This window comes from Oncorhynchus kisutch, linkage group LG22 (genome assembly GCF_002021735.2).
Source record: "Oncorhynchus kisutch isolate 150728-3 linkage group LG22, Okis_V2, whole genome shotgun sequence".
Classification (NCBI taxonomy): domain Eukaryota; kingdom Metazoa; phylum Chordata; class Actinopteri; order Salmoniformes; family Salmonidae; genus Oncorhynchus; species Oncorhynchus kisutch.
Genome location: NC_034195.2, coordinates 31299293 through 31320947, shown reverse-complemented (window position 1 = coordinate 31320947; position 21655 = coordinate 31299293). Strand labels below are relative to the sequence as shown.

Sequence of the window (21655 nt, the reverse complement as noted above, 5' to 3'; positions counted from 1 at the left end):
TAGTGAGCATTTCTCCTTTCCAAGATAATCCATCCACCTGACAGGTGTAGCATATTAAGAAGCTTGTCTAAACAGCATGATCATTACACAGGTGTATCTCTAAAATGTGCAGTTTTGTCACACAACACAATGCCACAGATGTCTCAAGTTTTGAGGGAGTGTGCAATTGGCATGCTGACTGCAGGAATGTCCACCAGAGCTGTTGCCAGAGAACTGAATGTTAATTTCTCCACCATAAGCCGCCTCCAACATCGTTTTTAGAAAATTTTGCAGTACATCCAACCGGCCTCACAACTGCAGGCCCTGTGTATGGCGTCAAGTGGGCGAGCGGTTTGCTGATGTCAACATTGTAAACAGAGTGCCCCATGGTGGCGGTGGGGTTATGGTATGGGCAGGCATAAGCTGAGGACAACGAACACAATTGCATTTTATTGATGGCATTTTGAATGCACAGAGATGCACATGTTTGGGATGCTCTTGATCGACATGTACTACAGCGTGTTCCAGTTCCCAGCAAATTCCAGCAACTTCGCACACCCATTGAAGAGGAGTGGGACAACATTACACAGGCCACAATCAACAGCCTGATCAACTCTATGCGAAGGAGATGTTTCACATTTGCATGAGGCAAATGGTGATCACACCAGGTAATGACTGGTTTTCTGATCCATGCCCATGCCTTGTTTTTAAGGTATTTGTGACCAACAGACGCATATCTGCATTCCCAGTCATGTGAAATCCATTTAGGGCCTAATGATTTTATTTCAATTAGCTGATTTCCTTATATGAACTGTAACTCAGTAAAGTCTTTGAAATTGTTGCATGTTGCGTTTATATTTTTGTTCAGTATATATGGATTTGACTGAGCATTTCTCTGTCTCCCTCTCTGTATGTGTGTGTGTGTGTGTCTGTGTGTGTGTGTGTTAGTTTCCAGGGTATAAGAACCACAACTCCCATGAACCAGTGCTTCAGTCACATGATGGCTTTACTGATTTATACTGTAGAGACAGACTGAGACAGTTGATGTAACCTGCAAATTCTGGTCATCATATTTTACATCATGCTACACAGAAATACAGTAGAAGAACACACAATCCAAACAACAAAACATTTGCTGAAGCAATTTCTCGTGACCATCATTCCAAATCCTGTGTTGTGGACATTGGAACTACGTGAGAAGCATGAAGTTCATGGCTAGCACTGAAGTAGGTAACATCTTATCACAGGGGTGTTTTTTGTCAAAACTAAATAAGAATGGTCAAAGGGGAGGACAGAAGTAGGCCTACACACAGTGTGCAGGAATCCCTTGAACCATTTTAGAACAAAATAAGAACATCAACAAAAACACAGTAACGCAAAAGACTCAAGTCAAAGGCCTTACAAGAGGAGTGTGGCCTATATCTCAGACACATGGCCTGTTGTGTTGTGTTTCACCTACACTTGCTTGAGGCAAGTCTAGGGTGTTCCAATATCATCAGTGTACGTGTGTGTGTGTCTGTGTGTGTTTGTGCAAGCGTGTTTCAGAGTGTTCGTAAGTGTTTGGCCTCAGTGACTAGAGAGTGTTGCAATAGAGTGTTGCTGGGTTACTGTTTATCACTCCTTTGATTGGCCCACTGATACTTCCTGCTCTGTATCACAGGGTTGAAATGATGGACTCTCCCCTTCGCTCTCTAATTTACCCCCCTTTCCTTGCATATCATCCCTGTCTCTCCCGGCCCTTTCCTTGTTTCCCTCCATCCAATCCCTCTCTCTCTCCACTCCTTCGCTGTTCCCAGTCCCCTCCTCCTCTCCACCACTGGGAGGGATCTCAGTCGTGATGCCATTGTCGTAGTCTGTTATCAGGAATGTGGGCTGTATGTGAGAATAGAGTCTCACCAGCTCTTCATCCTCATCATCATCACTGTTCCTGGTGGCCTCATCATCCCCCAGGAAGCAGTCATCATCACCGATGGAGGCTGTCTCAGGGCTGTGGGTGGAGGGTCTGCGCTCCTCAGGGTACCCTGGTTGTCCTACCTGCTCTGGGCAGGTGATGGTCAGTACAGGGGTATGTGTTTGCCCTGGGGTGGGTTTAGGTGGGGGTGTCCCTACCCTGTCCTGCTCTGGACAGGGTGGAGTAAGTAAAGGTGTGTGATTATATCCTGTACATTCAGGATTGTGTATCGGGTCTGGAGTAGGTGAGAAAGGGAGAGGTGTGGTAGGTGAGGTAGGAGGGGGGGTGGGGTGAGGGGGTGAGTTGATCGGAGTGGGAGGAGGTAAAGGTGTGTGTACCTGCTGATGGTTAGGTGAGGTAGGTGTCTCTTCTACCTGAGTGTGTGTACCTATTGGATCTGCAACAGGGGAGGGGTGTGTAGCTAAAGGCGAGTCTGTCTGATCCATGGTAGGTGTAGGTGATGGGTGTAGGGGTGTACTAGAGCTGGAGTTGCCCAGGAGTTGAGTGGATGTCTTGAGTAGTTCAGGTGTGATGGTTGTAGGTGTATGGGTGGAGTTGGCTAGTATAGGCTGGATGTAGGTTGTTGAGGGTGTAGCTATGGGTAAAGCGTTGAATGGAGAAGGGTCCGAGTCTGCAGGTGTGTAAATGCTCTGACCGCCCAGTAGCTTGGAGGTAGAGGTGGAGGTGCTTAGACCCTCCTTTTTGAACTTCACCTCATCAAGGACTGGCATGGGGCTACTGTGACTCACCTGGGGAAAAAAGTCACAAATCGACATGGCTGACTGACTGTCTCACTGATACACTATGTGATGTTAGCTCACTTGCTCCTTTGTCTTTTAACTCACCAGTTGGAAAGGTCTCACATACACACACACACACACACACACACACACACACACACACACACACACACACACACACACACACACACACACACACACACACACACACACACACACACACACACGCGCACACACACACACGCGCACACACACACACACACACACACACACACACACACACAGAGACTCACCAGTTGGAACCATTGTAATCTCTAGACCAGCAGGGTAGATCAAACAGAGAGACGCACAGGTCAGTGCACAGGACTAGAATGTGTAAATGTTAGAGGTTAAAAGTTAAAAGGGTAGGGGTCAGGGTGAAGTGTCAGTATATCTCACCACATTGGGGTGTTTTCCCTGTGCTATACAGCCCCTGTCCTCTGGGTCCTTCAGTCCTCTGTATGTCCGGAGGACATGCTGCAGTGCATACAGAGCGCAGCCTAACAGAGTCAGTCCCAGGATGACCACACCCATAGCCTTGCCTACTGCACAGCTACCATGGAGACGCCCGTCCCCCAATGGGCCCTGAGGGACTGCACACACATATAGTACCTGTCAAAGGTTTGGACACACCTACTCATTCCAGGGTTTTTCTTTATTTTTTAAAAACTATTTTCTATGTTGTAGAATAATAGTGAAGACATCAACACTATGAAATAACACATATGGAATCATGTAGTAACCAAAAAAGTGTTAAACAAATCAAAATGTATTTTATATTTGAGATTCTTCAAAGTAGCCACCCTTTGTCTTGATGACAGCTTTGCACACTCTTGGCATTCTCTCAACCAGCTTCATGAGCTAGTCACCTGGAATGCATTTCAATTAACAGGTGCGCCTTGTTAAAAGTTCATTTGAGGAATTTCTTTCCTTCTTAATGTATTTGAGCCAATCAGTTGTGTTGTGACAAGGTAGGGTTGGTATACAGAAGATAGCCCTATTTGGTAAAAGACCAAGTCCATATTATGGCAAGAACATTTCAAATAAGCAAAGACAAACAACAGTCCATCATTACGTTAAGATATAAAGGTCAGTCAATATGGAACATTTCAAGAACTTTGAAAGTTTATTCAAGTGCAGTCGCAAAAATCATCAAGTGCTATGATGGATGAAAGATCGCCACAGGAAAGGAAGACCCAGAGTTACTTCTGCTGCAGAGGATAAGTTCATTAGAGTTACCATCCTCAGAAATTGCTGCCCAAATAAATGCTTCACAGACTTCAAGTAACACACACATCTCAACATCAACTTTTCAGAGGAGACTGTGTGAATCAGGCCTTCATGGTTGAATTGCTGCAAAGAAACCACTACTAAGGGACACCAATAATATGAAGAGACATGCTTGGGCCAAGAGACACGAGCAATGGACATTCGACCAGTGGAAATCTGTCATTTGGTCTGATGACTCCAAATTTGAGATTTTTGGTTCCAACTGCCGTGTCTTTGCGAGACTCAGAGTAGGTGAACAGATGATCTCTGCATGTGTGGTTCCCACCGTGAAGCATGGAGGAGGAGGTGTGATGGTGTGGGGGTGCTTTACTGGTGACACTGTCTGTGTTTTATTTAGAATTCAAGGCACACTTAACCAGCATGGCTACCACAGAATTCTGCAGCGATACGCCATCCCATCTGGATTTTGCTTAGTGGGACTATCATTTGTTTTTCAAAAGAACATCGACCTAACACACCCCAAGGGTGTGTAAAGGCTATTTGACCAAGAAGGAGAGTGATGGAGTGCTGCATCAGATGACCTGGCCTCTACAATCACCCGACCTCAACCCAATTGAGATGGTTTGGGATGAGTTGGACCGCAGAGTGAAGAAAAAGCAGCCAACAAGTGCTCAGCATATGTGGGAACTCCTTCAAGACTGTTGGTAAAGGTAAAGCTGTCATCAAGCAAAGGGTGGCTACTTTGAAGAATCTCAAATCTCAAATATATTTGGATTTGTTTTACACTTTTTTGGTTACTACATGATTCCAAATGTGTTATTTCACAGTTTTAATGTCTTCACTATTATTCTACAATGTAGATAATAGTAAAAATGAAGAAAAACCCTTGAAATAGTAGGTGTGTCCAGACTTTTGACTGGTACTGTATGCACACTTACACTGAGAGCAAGTACGACCACACAAATTGTAATTGTGTGTGTGTGTGTATGTGTGTGCGGCTGTGTTACCTATTTGTCCTTCATACAGCACCTCCACCTTTATGAGAGCCGTGGCCATGTCACCTGACTCCAGATCCACAGCCACTACCTGCATGATATCATCATCATCATCATCATCATCATCATCATCATCATCATCATCACCAATTTAGCTTGTCCATCATTACGTTGTTCTCTCAAATACTGTTCTGTCCAATCAAAGCCCACCTTCAGACTGTGTTTCTGTGATGGCCGTAACTGATTGGTCCTGGCGATCAGAAGGCCCTCCTGTGTGATGTGGTAAAACTCTGTGTGATTGGACGAGGACCTCAGGGAGTAGTGCATCTTGGGATTAATCCCCTACCAATTAAGGGAAGAGAGAGTTGAAGTTACAGAATATTACACGATGCATAGTCCAGCTGTGTGTATGAGCGTGTGTGTGTGTGTGTGTTTGTATGCATACATCAGAGAAGTCCCTGTCCTGTATCTGTAGCAGCAGCACAGTGTTTCCATAAGTGTTGACCAGTGAGGCAGGGCTGTTGCCTTCAGTGACAAAACCACGGTATTCGGCCCGACCAAACTGGGGAGGAAAGCGGTTGACAGCCACAACACGGATCACCACTGTGGCAACTGAGTACTTCCTAGGATCATTCCTCTGGTACGCCTGAGGAGGGGGAGAGAGTTTTCAGTTATTTAGAGTCTCTGTAGTCGTGTGTGTGTGTGTGTGTGTGTGTGTGTGTGTGTGTGTGTGTGTGTGTGTGTGTGTGTGTGTGTGTGTGTGTGTGTGTGTGTGTGTGTGTGTGTGTGTGTGTGTGTCTCACCATGACCCGTAGGCGTAGTGTGGGTGTCAGTAGTCTGTTCTCTACTTCTTTCATCAGACGCACCTCCCCTGTCACCTCATCCATCACAAAACGCCCATTATCAGCCCCTGACAACATATATTGTCAACAGTGTTGGGGAGTAGTGAACTACATGTAGTTAAACTAGTAATATAGCTACATTTTGCAGGAGCTTGGTGGTAGTTGAACTAAATTCAAATCTAGGTATTGTTTTCAGTATTTAATTACTTTTTTTTGCCAAGTAGCAGTGTAGGTAACTACTGGAACTACACACATTGTTTTGCAAATATTTAATTACATTTGGGTGAAGTTGGCAATAATTTCCTTTATTGGCTTCAGACCTGCCTAATTCTCACTTACAACATCATTTTTGTGTTTAATAGGCCTTATTGCACATTCTGCTAACATATGACCCCAACGTGATCTGTCCTTGCAATTTGTAGTCTGTGACATAACAGATTTACATATGATAATTTTTCATCAAGTAGTTTGGATGTAGTGAACTACTTTTTCAGAGTAACTTTAGTTAAGTAAACTATAATTTTCTTAAGAGTAGGTTTAGTTTAGCTTAACTTTTTCCAGTGTGAAGTAATTGGTAGCCTTGTAAACTATACTGTTTATATACTCCCAATACTACGTTGCATTTCATTCTGAAGATAAACGATGGTGGTTTGTATGTGTGTGTGTGTGTTGTACCTGACAGAATGCTATAGCTGAGAGGTGAGCTGAGGCCTCTGTCTCCATCCACAGCATTGATCGGCCCAGGAGAGAAGTCCAGAAGAACGTCCTATAACAGGGACAACATTAACAGAATACATCAGTCCCTAACCCCTAACACCTACCACCAACACCTAACCCTAACCCTGGGCACTAACCTGTTCGCCTTCTGTGATGTTAACCGTGTAGACAGGGTTGCTGCAGACACGATTCGATTGGTCATTAGAGGGGGGCATGCACGGCAGGAATTGTGGGTACTGGTCATCTCCGTCCAAGATATTCACGGTCAGGATGGCACTAGTGTTGAACTTCTCCACAGTGTTCATCTCCTACACACACACAAACACTCACACAGGCATACACACACACACACACACACACACACACACACACACACACACACACACACACACACACACACACACACACACACACACACACACACACACACACACACACACACACACACACACACAGACACAGACACACACACCGTATATCAGACTGAGATATTAGTTCCAGTCATACAATCTGATTGGTTAAAGGTGTGCATTATTCACAAAATATATCAAGCAGATGGTAGGCACCGCCAAGTTTTTCTGTAACTATAGGCTAGGTGCATTTAGGGTACCGAAGCATATATGATGATCTTCAGTTGTGTTTTAGTCTCGTAGTCCAGAGGCTTGGCCAGTATCACCTCTCCACTGTTAGGGAGATCCACTCTGAAGTAGGCAGCATCAGGCTGGAACAGAGACCACACACAAATACTGCACTCACTCATTTCAATGCAGAATTTAATTTTTTTTGATACAGTAAGGAGATCTGGTATTTAAGTATAAAACTTTATTGATACAGTACCGAGGTCTGGTCGATGGAGTACATTATGGTGTCGCCATCTGCATCTGTGGCCTGGACTGTAAACACCACTGTCTTCACCTCAGCCAGCTAGACATGGACATCAAGCAAAAATCAGATTCAGTTTATGTCTGTGTGTGTGTGTGTGTGTGTGTGTGTGTGTGTGTGTGTGTGTGTGTGTGTGTGTGTGTGTGTGTGTGTGTGTGTGTGTGTGTGTATGTGTGTATGTGTGTGTGTGTGTGTGTGTGTGTGTGTGTGTGTGTGTGTGTGTGTGTGTGTGTGTGTGTGTGTGTACTGTATATGTGTGCGTACGTGAGCATGTATGTAGTGTAGCCTACTTACCTCACTGATGCTGCGAGGCTGTATGGTGCTCTCCACAAACTCAGGAGTGTTATCATTCTCATTCAGAATCTCCACCATGATCCTGTACTCACTCTGAAACACACACACACCCACATTTAGAAGTTTTGGATCCATAGTAATATCACTTTGGTATAAAGGACAAATATATTTCCAGATATGTACAGTCTCTACCTGCACAGTGTCCTCCTCATAGCAGGTCAACGCTGCCATCAGGACTGGGCCCTGCACCTGAGACACACACACACAACATATATAATGCTTCATATCTGCACATGACCCTGCTGAGTGTTGTTCTTTGAGTCAACTAAACCAAGACAGAACCCTGTCATCATTGTGATGAAGTTGTGATAATGTTTTTACCTCCCGGTCCAGAACTCTATCCAATGGGGCATTGAGTCTGATGCTCCGCCTTTCTAGGAAGAACCAATCAGCGTCCTCCCCAGTTAAGCTCCAGACAACATCATTGGCTGTCAGCTCAGTGTTGAGCTCAGCGATGAGTTCTCCTATCATGCTGTTCTCTTTGACCTTGGAAAACACATCATGGCCCTCCAGACATGGGTTCCCTGACAATCAGACAAGCTTGTGATTAGCAGAGTAGCCAATCAGACAAACTGTTTGATGTGATTGATTAGGATCCCCATGGCAACAGCTAGTCTTACATGACAAAAAAGAGATTACAGACAAATGTTTTTATAATTTCCATATATTTAAAAACATGAACTTGTAGTGTGTGTGTGCATCTATCAGTTACACATACATGTCAGTATATACACACAACAAGTAGGTCACATGGGGGAGAGGCGATGTGCCGTGAGGTGTTGCTTTATTTGTATTTTGAATCCAGGTTTGCTGTTCACTTGGGCTATATAAGATGGAAGGAAGTTCCATGCACTCATGGCTCTATATAATACTGTACGTCTCCTTGAATTTGGTATGGACCTGTGATCTGGGAAAATACCCCTGGTGGCATGTCTGATGTGGTAAGTGTATGTGTCCGTGCTGTGTGTAAGTTGATTCTGAAAACAATTTGGAATTTCCAACACATGAATGTTTCATATAAAAACCAGAAGTGGCGCTGTCAGAATTTCCTCAACCCTTAGCCAAGAGAGACTGGCGTGCATAGTATTCATATAGCCCTCTGATTACAATGAAGAGCAAGAAGTGCCGCTCTGTTCTGGGCCAGCTGCAGCCTAACTAGGTCTTTCTTTGCAGCACTTGACTACATGACTGGACAATAATCAAGATAAGATCAAATTAGAACCTACTGGACTTGCTTTGTGGAGCGTGATGTCAAAAAAGCAGAGCATCTCTTCATTACAGACGGACCTCTCCCCATCTGTACAACCATTGAATCTATATGTGTTGTGCATGACAGTTTACAATCTAAGGTAACACCAAGTAATTTAGTCTCCTCAACTTGTTCAACAGCCACACCATTCATTACCATATTCAGCTGAGGTCTAGAACATAGGGAATGAATTGTACCAAATACAATGCTCTTACTTTTAGAGATGTTCAGAACCATTACTGGCAATCCATTCCAAAACTGACTGTAGCACTTGGTTAAGTGTTTCAGTGACTTCATTAGCTGTGGTTACTGATGCGGTATATATGGTTGAATCATCAACATACATGGACACACATGTTTTGTTTAATGCCAGTGGCAGGTCATTGGTAAAAATATAAAATATGAGGGCCTAGAGAGCTGCCCTACGGTACACCGCACTTTACATATTTGATATTAGATAAGCTTCCATTAAAGAAAACCCTCTGAGTTCTAGTAGCTAGATAGCTCTGAATCCACAATATGGCAGAGGTTTTTCATTTAACCTTTATTTAACTAGGCAAGTCAGTTAAGAACAAATTCTTATTTACAATGACATCCTACCAGGGAACAGTGGGTTAACTGCCTTGTTCAGGGGCAGAATGACAGATCTTTACCTTGTCAGCTCGGGGATTCAATCCAGAAACCTTTTGGTTACTGGCCCAAAACTCCAACCACTAGGCTACCTGCCTAGTGGTAAGAGGTTGAAAAGCCATAACACATACGTTTTCTCAACAACAGGTTATGGTCAATAATATCAAAGGCTCCCACAATCTCCTTATTATCAATTTATTTCAACCAATCATCATTTGTGCAGTACATGTTGAGTGCTCTTCTCGATAAGCATGCTGAAAGTCTGTTGTTAATTTGTTTACATAGAAATAGCATTGTATTTGATCAAACACAAATTTTCCCAACAGTTTGATGAGAGCTGGCAGCAAGCTGATAGGTCTGCTGTTAGAACCAGTAAATGCCGCTTTACCACTCTTGAGTAGAGGAATGACTTTGGCTTCCCTCCAGGCCTGAGAACAAAGACTGTCCTCTAGTCTCAGATTAAAGATACAGTAGGACAGATAAAAGTGTCTATAGACTCAGCTACCATCCTCATTAGCTTTCCATCTAAGTTGTCAATGCCAGGAGGTTTGTCATTATTGATCGATATTGATTTTTTTCACCTCTCCCTCAATAACTTTACAAAATTCAAAACTTACAATGCTTTTCTTTTATTCAATTATTAAAATAATTGGCAACATCTTATGGTTTTGTGATGAATAAGCCATCTGATTCGATTAAAGATGGAGTTTAATTAGTCTTTCTGCCCATAATTTAATTTCAAGTATATAATTGATCTTGGCTTCATAATACAGTTTATTCTTCTTTTTGTTGAGTTTAGTCACATAATTTCTTAATTTGCAGTAAATCAGCCAGTCAGATGTGCAGCCAGAGAAGATTTTTGACTTGTTGAACCTTTTAGGAATAAGCCACACAGGAACAATAAGGAACACAATTTCTACTGACAACAAACACATCGTATAGGTATTTATAGGTTATTTCACATCATAGATTTAAAATCAATAAAAAGAGACATTCTGGAAAAGCAATAATGACACACAGATCTACAGCAAGGGAGAAGCTTAGCGGAACGATGGGTGCATTTGCCATAAACATATGCCGGTACTTACAATTTTCTCCTCTCACAGTTTGGTCTAAACCAGGGTCACCACTCCCATCCTCCAAAGACACGCCATCTTCTACAATGGTAAAGAGATGCCCTGAACAAACCAAAACAGTCAACCTCTATACACAGCTTAATTGGAAACTCTGCCTTTAATTAATTACGACATGGAACACTTGCTGCTGGCATGCCAGCCGACATCAACAAAATACTACAAATTACAAAAGTCGAAAGTTTACATACACCTTAGCCAAATACATTTAATCTCAGTTTTTCCTGACATTTAATCCTAGTAAATATTCCCTGTCTTAGGTCAGTTAGGATCACCACTTTATTTTAAGAATGTGAAATGTCAGAATAATAGTAGAGAGAATTATTTATTTAAGTTTTTTAAATTTCTTTCATCACATTCCCAGTGGGTCAGATGTTTACATACACTCAATTTGTATTTGGTAGCATTGCCTTTAAATTGTTTAACTTGAGTCAAACATTTCCGGTAGCCTTCCACAAGCTTCCCACAATACATTGGGTGAATTTTGGCCCATTCCTCCTGACAGAGCTGGTGTAACTGAGTCAGGTTTGTAGGCCTCCTTGCTCGCACACGCTTTTTCAGTTCTGCCCACAAATTTTCTATAGAATTGAGGTCAGGGCTTTGTGATGGCCACTCCAATACCTTGACTTTGTTATCCTTAAGACATTTTGCCACAACTTTGGAAGAATGCTTGGGGTGATTGTCCATTTGGAAGACCCATTTTTGACCAAGCTTTAACTTCCTGACTGATATCTTGAGATGTTGTTTCAATATATCCACATACTTTCCCTTGCTCATGATGACATCTATTTTGTGAAGTGTACCAGTCCATCCTGCAGCAAAGCACCCCCACAACATGATGCTGCCACCCCTGTGCTTCACGGTTGGGATGGGATAGTGTTTCCTTGGCTTGCAAGCATCTCTTTTTCCTCCAAACATGGTCATTATGGCCAAACAGTTCTATTTTTATTTCTTCAGACAAGAGGACATTTCTCCAAAAAGTTTTTTATAGCGGTTTTGGAGCAGTGGCTTCTTCCATGCTGAGCGGCCTTTCAGGATATGTCGATATAGGACTCGTTTTACTGTGGATATAGATACTTTTGTACTTGTTTCCTCCAGCATCTTCACAAGGTCTTTTGCTGTTGTTCTGTGATTGATTTGCACTTTTCGCACCAAAGTACGTTCATCTCTAGGAGACAGAATGCGTCTCCTTCCTGAGCGGTATGATACTTGCATACTATTGTTCGTACAGATAAACGTGGTACCTTCAGGCGTTTGGAAATTGCTCCCAAGGATGAACCAGACTTGTGGAGGTCTACCATTTGTTTCTCTGGGGTCTTGGCTGATTTCTTTTGATTTTCCCATGATGTCAAGCAAAGAGGCACTGGGTTTGAAGGCATCCACAGGCACACCTCCAATTGACTCAAATTATGTCAATTAGCCTCAGAAGCTTCTAAAGCCATGGCATAATTTTCTGGAATTTTCCTAGCTGTTTAAAGGCACAGTCAACTAAGTGTGTGTAAACTTCTGACCCACTGGAATTGTGATACAGTGAATTATAAGTGAAATCATCTGTCTGTAAACAACTGTTGGAAAAATCACTTGTGTCATGCACAAAGTAGATGTCCTAACTGACTTGCCAAACCTATAGTTTGTTAACCAGAAATTTGTGGAGTGGTTGAAAAACGAGTTTTAATGACTCGAACATAAGTGTATGTAACCTTCCGACTTCAACTGTACTATATAATTCTGTAGTAAACTTTAGTATATTGTAGAATCCTATACTCCATGCTGTAGTATACCTTGATTGTGTAGTGCTTGCTTTATAATGTTTTTGTGTACTGGAGAATACTATACTACACACTGTAGTATCCCTCGATCGTGTAGTGCTTACTGTATGTTGTGGTGATTTTATATGTACTGCATGTCCTCCCCTAATAAGGTTGCCAGGGAAACACATATTTATAATTGTTTGTGTTGTTTATCTGTGTCAAACAAGCAAACCTAATCCTATAACTTTAATAAACTGATCTTGTTCTTTATATCTGTGTACTGTTTCCCTTTAATCGGCCTAGAACCTGCATCTAACATTTAATGGTACAATTGTTATAAAAATGTAATGTTATTAATGTTAATGTTACAATTGTAATAAAAATGTATATATTTTTGAAAGGTATTGTCTGGTCCGTTGCATTGCTCAGAACTGACCCAACTCAATAGGTGGCCTGTCACGAACCTGTGTGTCTTATGTTCTGATTCAGTTGTTCCTCTCGTTAAACAGTAACTGGCATAGTCTGGTAGTTGTGCCATTTTAGCTAACCCTAGTCAGCAGATGTTACTACAATATACTACAGTCGAGGGTGCAAAACACTATGTTGACTAATACAGAGAAGTCTGCAAAAACACAACAGTGAATACTATAGTATACTATAGCCATGTCCTCAAAAACACAACAGTGAAGACTACAGTAAAGTCAGCAAAAACACTACAGTGAATACTATAGTATACTATAGCCATGTCCTCAAAAACACAACAGTGAATAATATAGTATACTAGAGTCATGTCTGCAAAAACAGTACAGTGAATACTGATGTACGGTCTGCAAAAACACAACAGTGATACTACAGTATACTAGAGTCGTATCTGCAAAAACACTACAGAGAATACTGTAGTATACTACAGTCATGTCCGCAAAAACACCACAGTAAACACAATAGTATACAAAAATATGTTGTCACCAGGTTTGGGTAGGTTACTTTCGAAATGTAATCCGTTACAGTTACTAGGTACCTGTCCGAATTGTAATCAGTAACGGAACTTTAAGATTACCCAAACTCAGTAAAATAATCTGATTACATTCTGTTACTTTTAGATGACTTTCCTCTTAAGATACATTAAAAGAAGACAAAAATGTATATTACCAATTGAACAAAATCTATTGCATATAAATCAATATTAAAGTTTACATAGCTGGCCATATATGGATGTTAAATGTGACTTTATGGGTTGGTTATGTAGGCCTCTAACCCATCGTTTTCTAATACATAAAATTAAATGATTAAATGATATCTTTACATTGAAAACCAAAGTCTATCAGAATTCCAGTCATTCCCATAAATGTTATACCCCTTGATCTTAAAGAATAGGACTTGGAAATATGGAAATATATATGAGCCAAATTGTTTTATCTGATCCTAACCCCAAAACCAAGGACTTATTAGCCAGCCCTACTCTGTTTTTTACTTATCATGGAGGATTGATTGGGCTCATTGATTCAAGTTGAAAAATAAATGATGTGCTCATGGAATGGCATGCTTTGAGCACTACTGAAAAGTGCTATTTACATGTGAAAAATGAATGCCATATATGCTGCAATTGCTATTGGCCTATTGTTCACCTTTTTGTTGGTGACACATTGATATCTTCATAATATGCAACAAAAACAAAACGGTCGCCCCGCCTCTGTTTTGGTAAAGAGCTGAGGGAAAGGCATGGAGAAATGTAACCACTCTGAGATTAATAGACAGAGCTATGAAAGCAAGGATATCCATGATATCAGCATGATTGTTTTAACCATGTTATGAGGCTATACAGTGTTTGTTTACATTTACAATGTTTACAAACATTGGAGGAAAACAAGCTTATATTTTGGGTTCTAGTGGTGACAGTTGAACTAAGCTTATGAGGCATTCATAAGTCATATTCTTCAAGAATCAGGGGATATACAGTATATATTCAGTACCAGTCAAAAGCTTGGAAACACCTACTCATTCAAGGGTTTTTCTACATTTCTACATTGTGGAATAATAGTGAAGACATCAAAACTATGAAATAACACATGTGGAATCATGTTGTAATCAAAAGAGTATTAAACAAATCAAAATAGATTTTAGATTCTTCAAAGTAGCCACCCTTTGCCTTGATGACAGCTTTGCACACTCTTGGCATTCTCTCAAACAGCTTCATGAGGAATTATTTTCCAACAGTCTTGAAGGCGTTCCCACCTATTCTGAGCACTTGTTGGCTGCTTTTTCTTCACTCTGAGGTCCAACTCATCCCAAACCATCTCGATGTGGTTGAGGTCAGGTGATTGTGGAGGCCAGGTCATCTGATGCAGCACACCATCACTCTCCTTCTTGGTCAAATAGCCCTTACACAGCCTGGAGGTGTGTTTTGTGTCATTGTCCTGTTGAAAAACAAATTATAGTCCCACTAAGTGCAAACAAAATGGGATGCCGTATCGCTGCGGTAGCCATTCTGGTTAAGTGTGCCTTGAATTTTAAATAAATCACAGACAGTGTCACCAGCAAAGCACCCCCACACCATCCCTCCTCCATGCTTCACGGTGGGAACCACACATGCAGAGATCATCCGTTCACCTACTCTGCGTCTCACAAAGACACAGAGGTTGGAACCAAAAAGCTCAAATTTGGACTCATCAGACCAAAGGACAGATTTCCACCGGTCTGATGTCCATTGCTCGTGTTTCTTGCAAGTCTCTTCTTATTATTGGTGTACTTTAGTAGTGGTTTCTTTGCAGCAATTCGACCATGAAGGCTGGATTCTCACAGTCTTCTCTGAGCAGTTGATGTTGAGATGTGTCTGTTACTTGAACTCGGTGAAGCATTTATTTGGGCAGCAATCTGAAGCTGGTAACTCTAATAAACCTCTGCAGCCAGTTTCATCATAGCGCTTGATGGTTTTTGCGACTGCACTTGAATAAACTTATAAAGTTATTGACATTTTCCGGATTGACTGACCTTCCTGTCTTAAAGTAATGATGGACTGTCGTTTCTCTTTGCTGATTTGAGCTGTTCTTGCCATAATATGGACTTGGTCTTTTACCAAATAGTGTCACGTCGGTATGAAGGATCGGGAGACAGGCACAGGAATGCGTAATAGGAGTTTTTATTTCCCAAATTACAGCGTGCCGTGTAAAGGCACGGGGATGAAGACCAAACAAACACGTATACAAAATACAGGGTAGAAACCCAAACAAAAGAGTGAGGAGTACCTCGAATAAATACAAAGTCGCACAATGATTATCACACGGGACGAGACCCGTAATCATCTACACAATATACGAAAGCATGAAAGCTAAAACAACATAGCACAGGTACTCACACGAACCAATGGACATTGTAACAATAATCAACAGGACAATGGTGAACAAAGGGCACACTTATACAATTACTAATCAAATGGGAATAGGGACCAGGTGTGCGTAATGACAGTTCCGGAGGCATCCGTGACAAATAGGGCTATCTTCAGTATACCACCCCTAACACAACTGATTGGCTCAAATGCATTAACTTATTGGTGACAGGGGGCAGTATTTTCACGTCCGGATGAAATGCATTCCCAAATTCAACTGCCTGTTACTCATCCCCAGAAGATAAGATATGCATATTATTAGTAGATTTGGATAGAAAACACTCTGAAGTTTCTAAAACTATTTGAATCATGTCTGTGAGTATAACAGAATTTATGTAGCAGGAGAAACCCAGAGGAAAAACCATTCAGATTGTTATTTTTGAGGTCACTCTCTTATCAATGAGCTTTCATTGGGAATCCAGATTTCTAAGGGACATTCTTGCCGTTCCTACCGCTTCCACTGGATGTCATGAGTCTTTAGAAATTGGTTGAGCTTTTTCCTTTGTGTAATGAAGAAGTAGCCCTGTTCAAAACGAGGATCACTTCAAGTGTACTGTTTGTTAGAGGCGCGTGACCAGAAAAGTAGCGTCAGTTTGTTTTCTTCCTGTATTGAACACAGATCATCCTTCAATCATCCTTCATTCTTCAATTTGATTGATTATTTACTTTAAAAAATACCTACAAAAGTAGTTTGAAATGTTTTGGCAAAGTTTACAGGTAACTTTTGAGATATTTTGCAGTCACGTTGCGCAAGTTGGAACCGGTGTTTTTCTGGATCAAACGCGCCAAATAAATGGACATTTTGGATATATATGGACGGAATTAATCTAACAAAAGGATCATTTGTGATGTTTATGGGACATATTGGAGTGCCAACAAAAGAAGCTCGTCAAAGGTAAGGCATGAATTATATTTTTATTTTTGCGTTTTGTGTCGCGCCTGCAGGGTTGAATTATGGTTTCTCTCTATGTTTACGGAGGTGCTATCCTCAGGTAATAGCATTGTTTGCTTTTGCCGAAAAGCCTTTTTGTAATCTGACATGTTGGCTGGATTCACAACACGTGTAGCTTTAATTTGGTACCTTACATGTGTGATTTCATGAAAGTTAGATTTTTATAGTAATTTATTTGAATTTGGCGCTCTGGCTTTTGGCCAGGTGGGACACATATCCCAGAGAGGTTAACAGGTGTGCCTTGTTAAAAGTTCATTTGTGGAATTTCTTTCCTTCTTAATTGAAATGCATTCCAGGTGACTAGCTCATGAAGCTGGTTGAGAGTGTGCAAAGCTGTCATCAAGGCAAAGGGTGGCTACTTTGAAGAATCTCAAATATAAAATAGATTTGGATTTGTTTAACACTTTTTTGGTTACTCTAGAGTGGGCAATACGAGGAGCTGCGATGTAGCGCACCTGGCTATGCTTGCGCACTGGGGACATCGTGCACCTCACCGCATAGCACAGTGCCTGCCCGGTCAACCTCTCTCCACGATAAGCACGAGGCACTGCCGGAGTCGCCTTCACGCCGGCGCTGCCGGAGTCGCCCGTCTATTCGGGGCTCGCTGCAAGGGTGTCCCGCCCGAGGTCGGCGGCGAGGGTCGCCACTCCAAAGGCGCCACTTAAGTGGGCCAAGACTATGTTGGAGTGCCAGAGCCAGAGCCAGAGCCGCAGACAGATGCCCACCCAGACCCTCCCCAATGGGTTTAGGTTTTGCGGCCGGAGTCCGCACGCCCTGACCGTAGATTGCTTTGTATGTTTCTATTTTTAGTTTGGTAAGGGTGTGATGTGGGTGGGTATGCTATGTTTTGTTCTATGTTTGTATTTCTATGTGTTTTCTGTCTCTGTCTCTGTCTCTGTACCAGACAGGACTATTTCATTTGTTCCGTTTTTGTTATTTTTGTTCTAGTGTTCAGTGTAATTAAAAGATCATGAACACTTACAACGCTGCACCTTGGTCCTCTCCTTCTTCCACCTCAAACAGTCTTTACACTTATAAATGCCCCATGAGCTTAGTTCAACTGTCACATTCCACGAGAGCCCAAACTTTTGACTGGTACTGTATATATATGTACATATATAAATATATATAATTTATAACTCCAGAAATGGATGTAGCAACTACATATTGCCCATTTCAGTCTATCAAAAGTCTGCAAGTTTGAGCATGTGTCCATTAGGCACATGGGTATATATATTTTTTATCAGTATGAATTAGATTGACCACTAAAAGTCCCACTGTTATTCCATAGGCTAGGATCCGCACTATGCAGCTGTTGCCAGAGCGCATTTTTCACTGGCTGTTCACTGGTTTCAAAAACAATGATTGATAGGCAGCTTAAACTTCTTGATTTCAACCATTATTGGGAACAAATACACATTTAGATTTGTGAATAGATAAATGAGAGAGCAGCAGAATGATTCGCATCAACATGCCCCCATTAACATCGACGGAGCTGTAGTGGAGCGGGTCAAGAGTTTCAAGTTTTTGGTGGCCACATCACCAACGAACTATCATGGTCCAAACACACCAAGAATGTTGTGAAGAGGGCACGACAACACCTTCAGGACTACCTGCCATCCAGGACACCTACAGCACCCGATGTCACAGGAAGGCCAAAAAGATCCTCAAGGACAACAACCACCTGGGCCACTGCCTGTTCACCCCGCTGCCATCCAGAAGGTGAGGTCAGTACAGGTGCATCAAAGCTGGGACCGGGAAACTGAAAAACAGCTTCTATTTCAAGGCCATCGGACTGTTAAAAAGCCATCACTAGCACAGAAAGGCTGCTGCCTGCATTCAGACGTGAAATCACTGGCCACTTTAATAAATGGAACACTAGTTACTTTAATAATGACACTTTAATAATGTTTACATATCTTGCATTACTCATCTCATATGTATACACTGTATTTATACTATCTATTGCATCTTAGCCTATGCCGCTCTGTCATTGCTGTTATAATGGTTAAATATTATTTGTTAGATTTTGCTGCACTGTCAGAACTAGAAGCACAAGCAGTTCGCTACACTCGCAATAACATCTGCAACCATGTGTATGTTACCAATAACATTTGATTTAATTTGATTTACATTGACCACCCCCTTCCCCTTTGTTTAAACACTGCTGCTACTCGCTGTTTATTATCTATGCATAGTCACTTTACAAATGACCTCGACTAATCTGTAACCCTGCATGTTGACTTGGTACCGGTACCCCCTGTAAATAGCCTCGTTATTTTTATGTCATTTTCTTGTGTTAATTTTACATTTTATTTATTGACTTTAGTTTATTTTGTAATTATTGTCTTCTCTATTTCTTGAACTGCGTTGTTGGTTAAGGGCTTGTAAGTAAGTACTTCATGGTAAGGTCTACCTACACCTGTTGTATTTGGGGCATGTGACAAATACATTTTGAATTGATTTGATTTGTAGATCTCAATAATAAGTGATATCCGTGTCGCCGTAGACTACACCACTGCTGTCATCCTTACCTCGCTCAGGTGGAAAAAACTTAAACTTGTGCCTTTTTTCAATGCTGATTTGAATGTCATTAAGAAAACAGAGAAGTCCTTTCTGAATTTAAAAGTAATCCTCAAAGTAATCATCTAGTTTTTCAAAAGTAACTGTAATCTGATTACAGTATTTTTGCTGGTAACGTAACACAGTTACCATTTTTTTGTAATCCCTCACATGTAACAGTAACCGCCTACCCTAGCCAAACCCTCCCCTAACCCGGATGACACTGGGTCAATTGTACTCAACCATGTGGGACTCCGAATCACGACCGGTTGTGATACAGCCCGGGATCGAACCAGGGTCTGTAGTGACGCCTCAGACCACAGAGCCACTCAGTTACTCCCCAACCCTGATTGTCACATACAGTCATGTCCGCAAAAACACTACAGTGAATACTATAGTATACTACAGTCATGTTCGCAAAACCACTATAGTGAATACTACAGTCATCTCTGCAAAAGCACTACAGTAAATATTACCTTGAACACTATAGTAAAGTCCACAAAAACACTACAGTGAATACTAGAGTATATACTGTAAATATAGTAATACTACAGTATTTAGACCATAGCATACTATCGTATTTTTTTATGTGGGATGTTACACAAATAAACACACGTGCGCACACGCGTATAAGCACGAGCATGCGCACGTACACGCACACACAATTAAACAGAATGCTATCCTGCCTCCTTACATGGGTTTTAGATGTAGACAGTCAGGGTTAGATAATAGTAAGGTTGTGGTGATGGGTTTTACCTGTGGCACTGAGGGGAATGAGGAGGAGTAGTGTGGACCACAGTAGGACCCTCCACCTCCACAGACAAGACCTCTGCTGCTGCATCACTACAGCCTCAACCAAACACCAGGTTCCAGTCCCAGCCCCTAGCACTGTATCTAGAACCAGACCTTCCTTAGCACAGCTCCAAGTCCCAGTCCCAGTCTCTCACACCACCACCCCTAACCTGGAATAAGAGAAAGAGAAGTGTGGTAAAATAAGAGCCATCTTGTTGTTAAACAACCAAACAGTTTTGCCACTGTCACTGAGCAATGCTAAGCTATCTATGACTAGCTAGCTGTCTGTATTGACATGGGTGTAACTTAAATGAGTGAAGCTAGGCTAACTATTGCTAGCTATCTGTGCTGTATTTATTGACATATGCAAGCTGTCATTGAACAATGTTATGATAGCTACAACTAGCTGTCTGTCTGACTTACTGGCCAATGAGCAATGCTTAGCTAACTATGGCTAGCCAGATGTCTGTATTGACATGGCTGCAACTGAAGGATGCTAGGTTAATTATGGCTAGATTGCTGTCTGTTTTGTCATGGTGGTCTCCGTGACTGACAAATGCTAGGCTAACTACCTAGCATTCTGTATTGACATTACTTAGTTGTCTGTTGTTTCGTGTCCCTCACTTTTTCACATGACACTTTCTTTAGTGTGATTACTTTGCTTTACTTTACAAATTAGCATTGGCCAAATTGGGATTCCTGGTCCTGCTTCTCTTACCAAGTTAAGGTCTTTAATAAAGTGTTAATTGATTAAAAACAAAAAACTATGTTTTAAGTGAGAAGTAGGCATTGGTCTTAAGCTGAAAAAGAAAGGAAATTCACAAGCATCACAATGTCTACTCCACCCATGCTCTACCAAGGTTTTCCAGCACAAAGCCTTGACCGACTACAGTAGTTATGTTGGTCTATTGTACTTCAAACAATAGTGTATGCAGGTCACTCTTGGAACTCTAGGGGCAGTATTGTCATTTTTGGGAAAAAAACGTTCCCGTTTTAAACGGGATATTTTGTCAGGACAAGATGCTAGAATATGCATATAATAAGACAGCTTTGGATAGAAAACACTAACGTTTCCAAAACTGTAAAGATATTGTCTGTGAGTAAAACAGAACTGATATTGCAAGCAAAAGCCTGAGAATAATCCAATCCGGAAGTGCCCCAGGTTTTGAAAGCGCTGCGTTCCAATGACTCCCTATTTGGCTGTGAATGTACCATCAACGAGCTTATGCTTTCTACGTATTCCCCAAGGTGCCTACAGCATTGTGGCGTTGTTTTACGCATTTCTGTTGAAGAATAGCCGTAGGCAAGCACATTGCGTAAGTGGTCACATGGTGGCTCCGAGAGAGATTCTCCCGTAAGTACAGAGGTAGCCATTACTCCAATCGGTCCTAGAGAAAAACGAATTGTCCCGACGGATATATTATCGAATAGATATTAGAAAAACACCTTGAGGATGGATTCTAAACAACGTTTGC

The 21655-nt window shown here is 41.7% G+C and overlaps 1 protein-coding gene across 1 annotated transcript in view; it reads right to left on the bottom strand.

The window, feature by feature from the left end:
* Positions 1-961: 961 nt before the first annotated feature.
* Positions 962-21655, bottom strand: part of LOC116356385 (cadherin-related family member 5-like) — a 32103-nt gene continuing 11409 nt past the window's right edge. The window contains exons 2-17 of the mRNA XM_031802158.1: positions 20145-20350; positions 10697-10786; positions 8051-8253; positions 7862-7918; positions 7670-7762; positions 7331-7417; positions 7104-7214; positions 6631-6801; positions 6452-6542; positions 5738-5844; positions 5380-5580; positions 5145-5276; positions 4947-5025; positions 3109-3302; positions 2964-2984; positions 962-2679 (exon numbers count right to left, since the gene is read on the bottom strand). Coding sequence (XP_031658018.1) covers positions 1594-2679; positions 2964-2984; positions 3109-3302; positions 4947-5025; positions 5145-5276; positions 5380-5580; positions 5738-5844; positions 6452-6542; positions 6631-6801; positions 7104-7214; positions 7331-7417; positions 7670-7762; positions 7862-7918; positions 8051-8253; positions 10697-10786; positions 20145-20229 — 2808 coding nt within the window. The 5' untranslated portion in view covers positions 20230-20350 and the 3' untranslated portion in view covers positions 962-1593. The remainder of the gene's footprint in view (positions 2680-2963; positions 2985-3108; positions 3303-4946; positions 5026-5144; positions 5277-5379; positions 5581-5737; positions 5845-6451; positions 6543-6630; positions 6802-7103; positions 7215-7330; positions 7418-7669; positions 7763-7861; positions 7919-8050; positions 8254-10696; positions 10787-20144; positions 20351-21655) is intronic.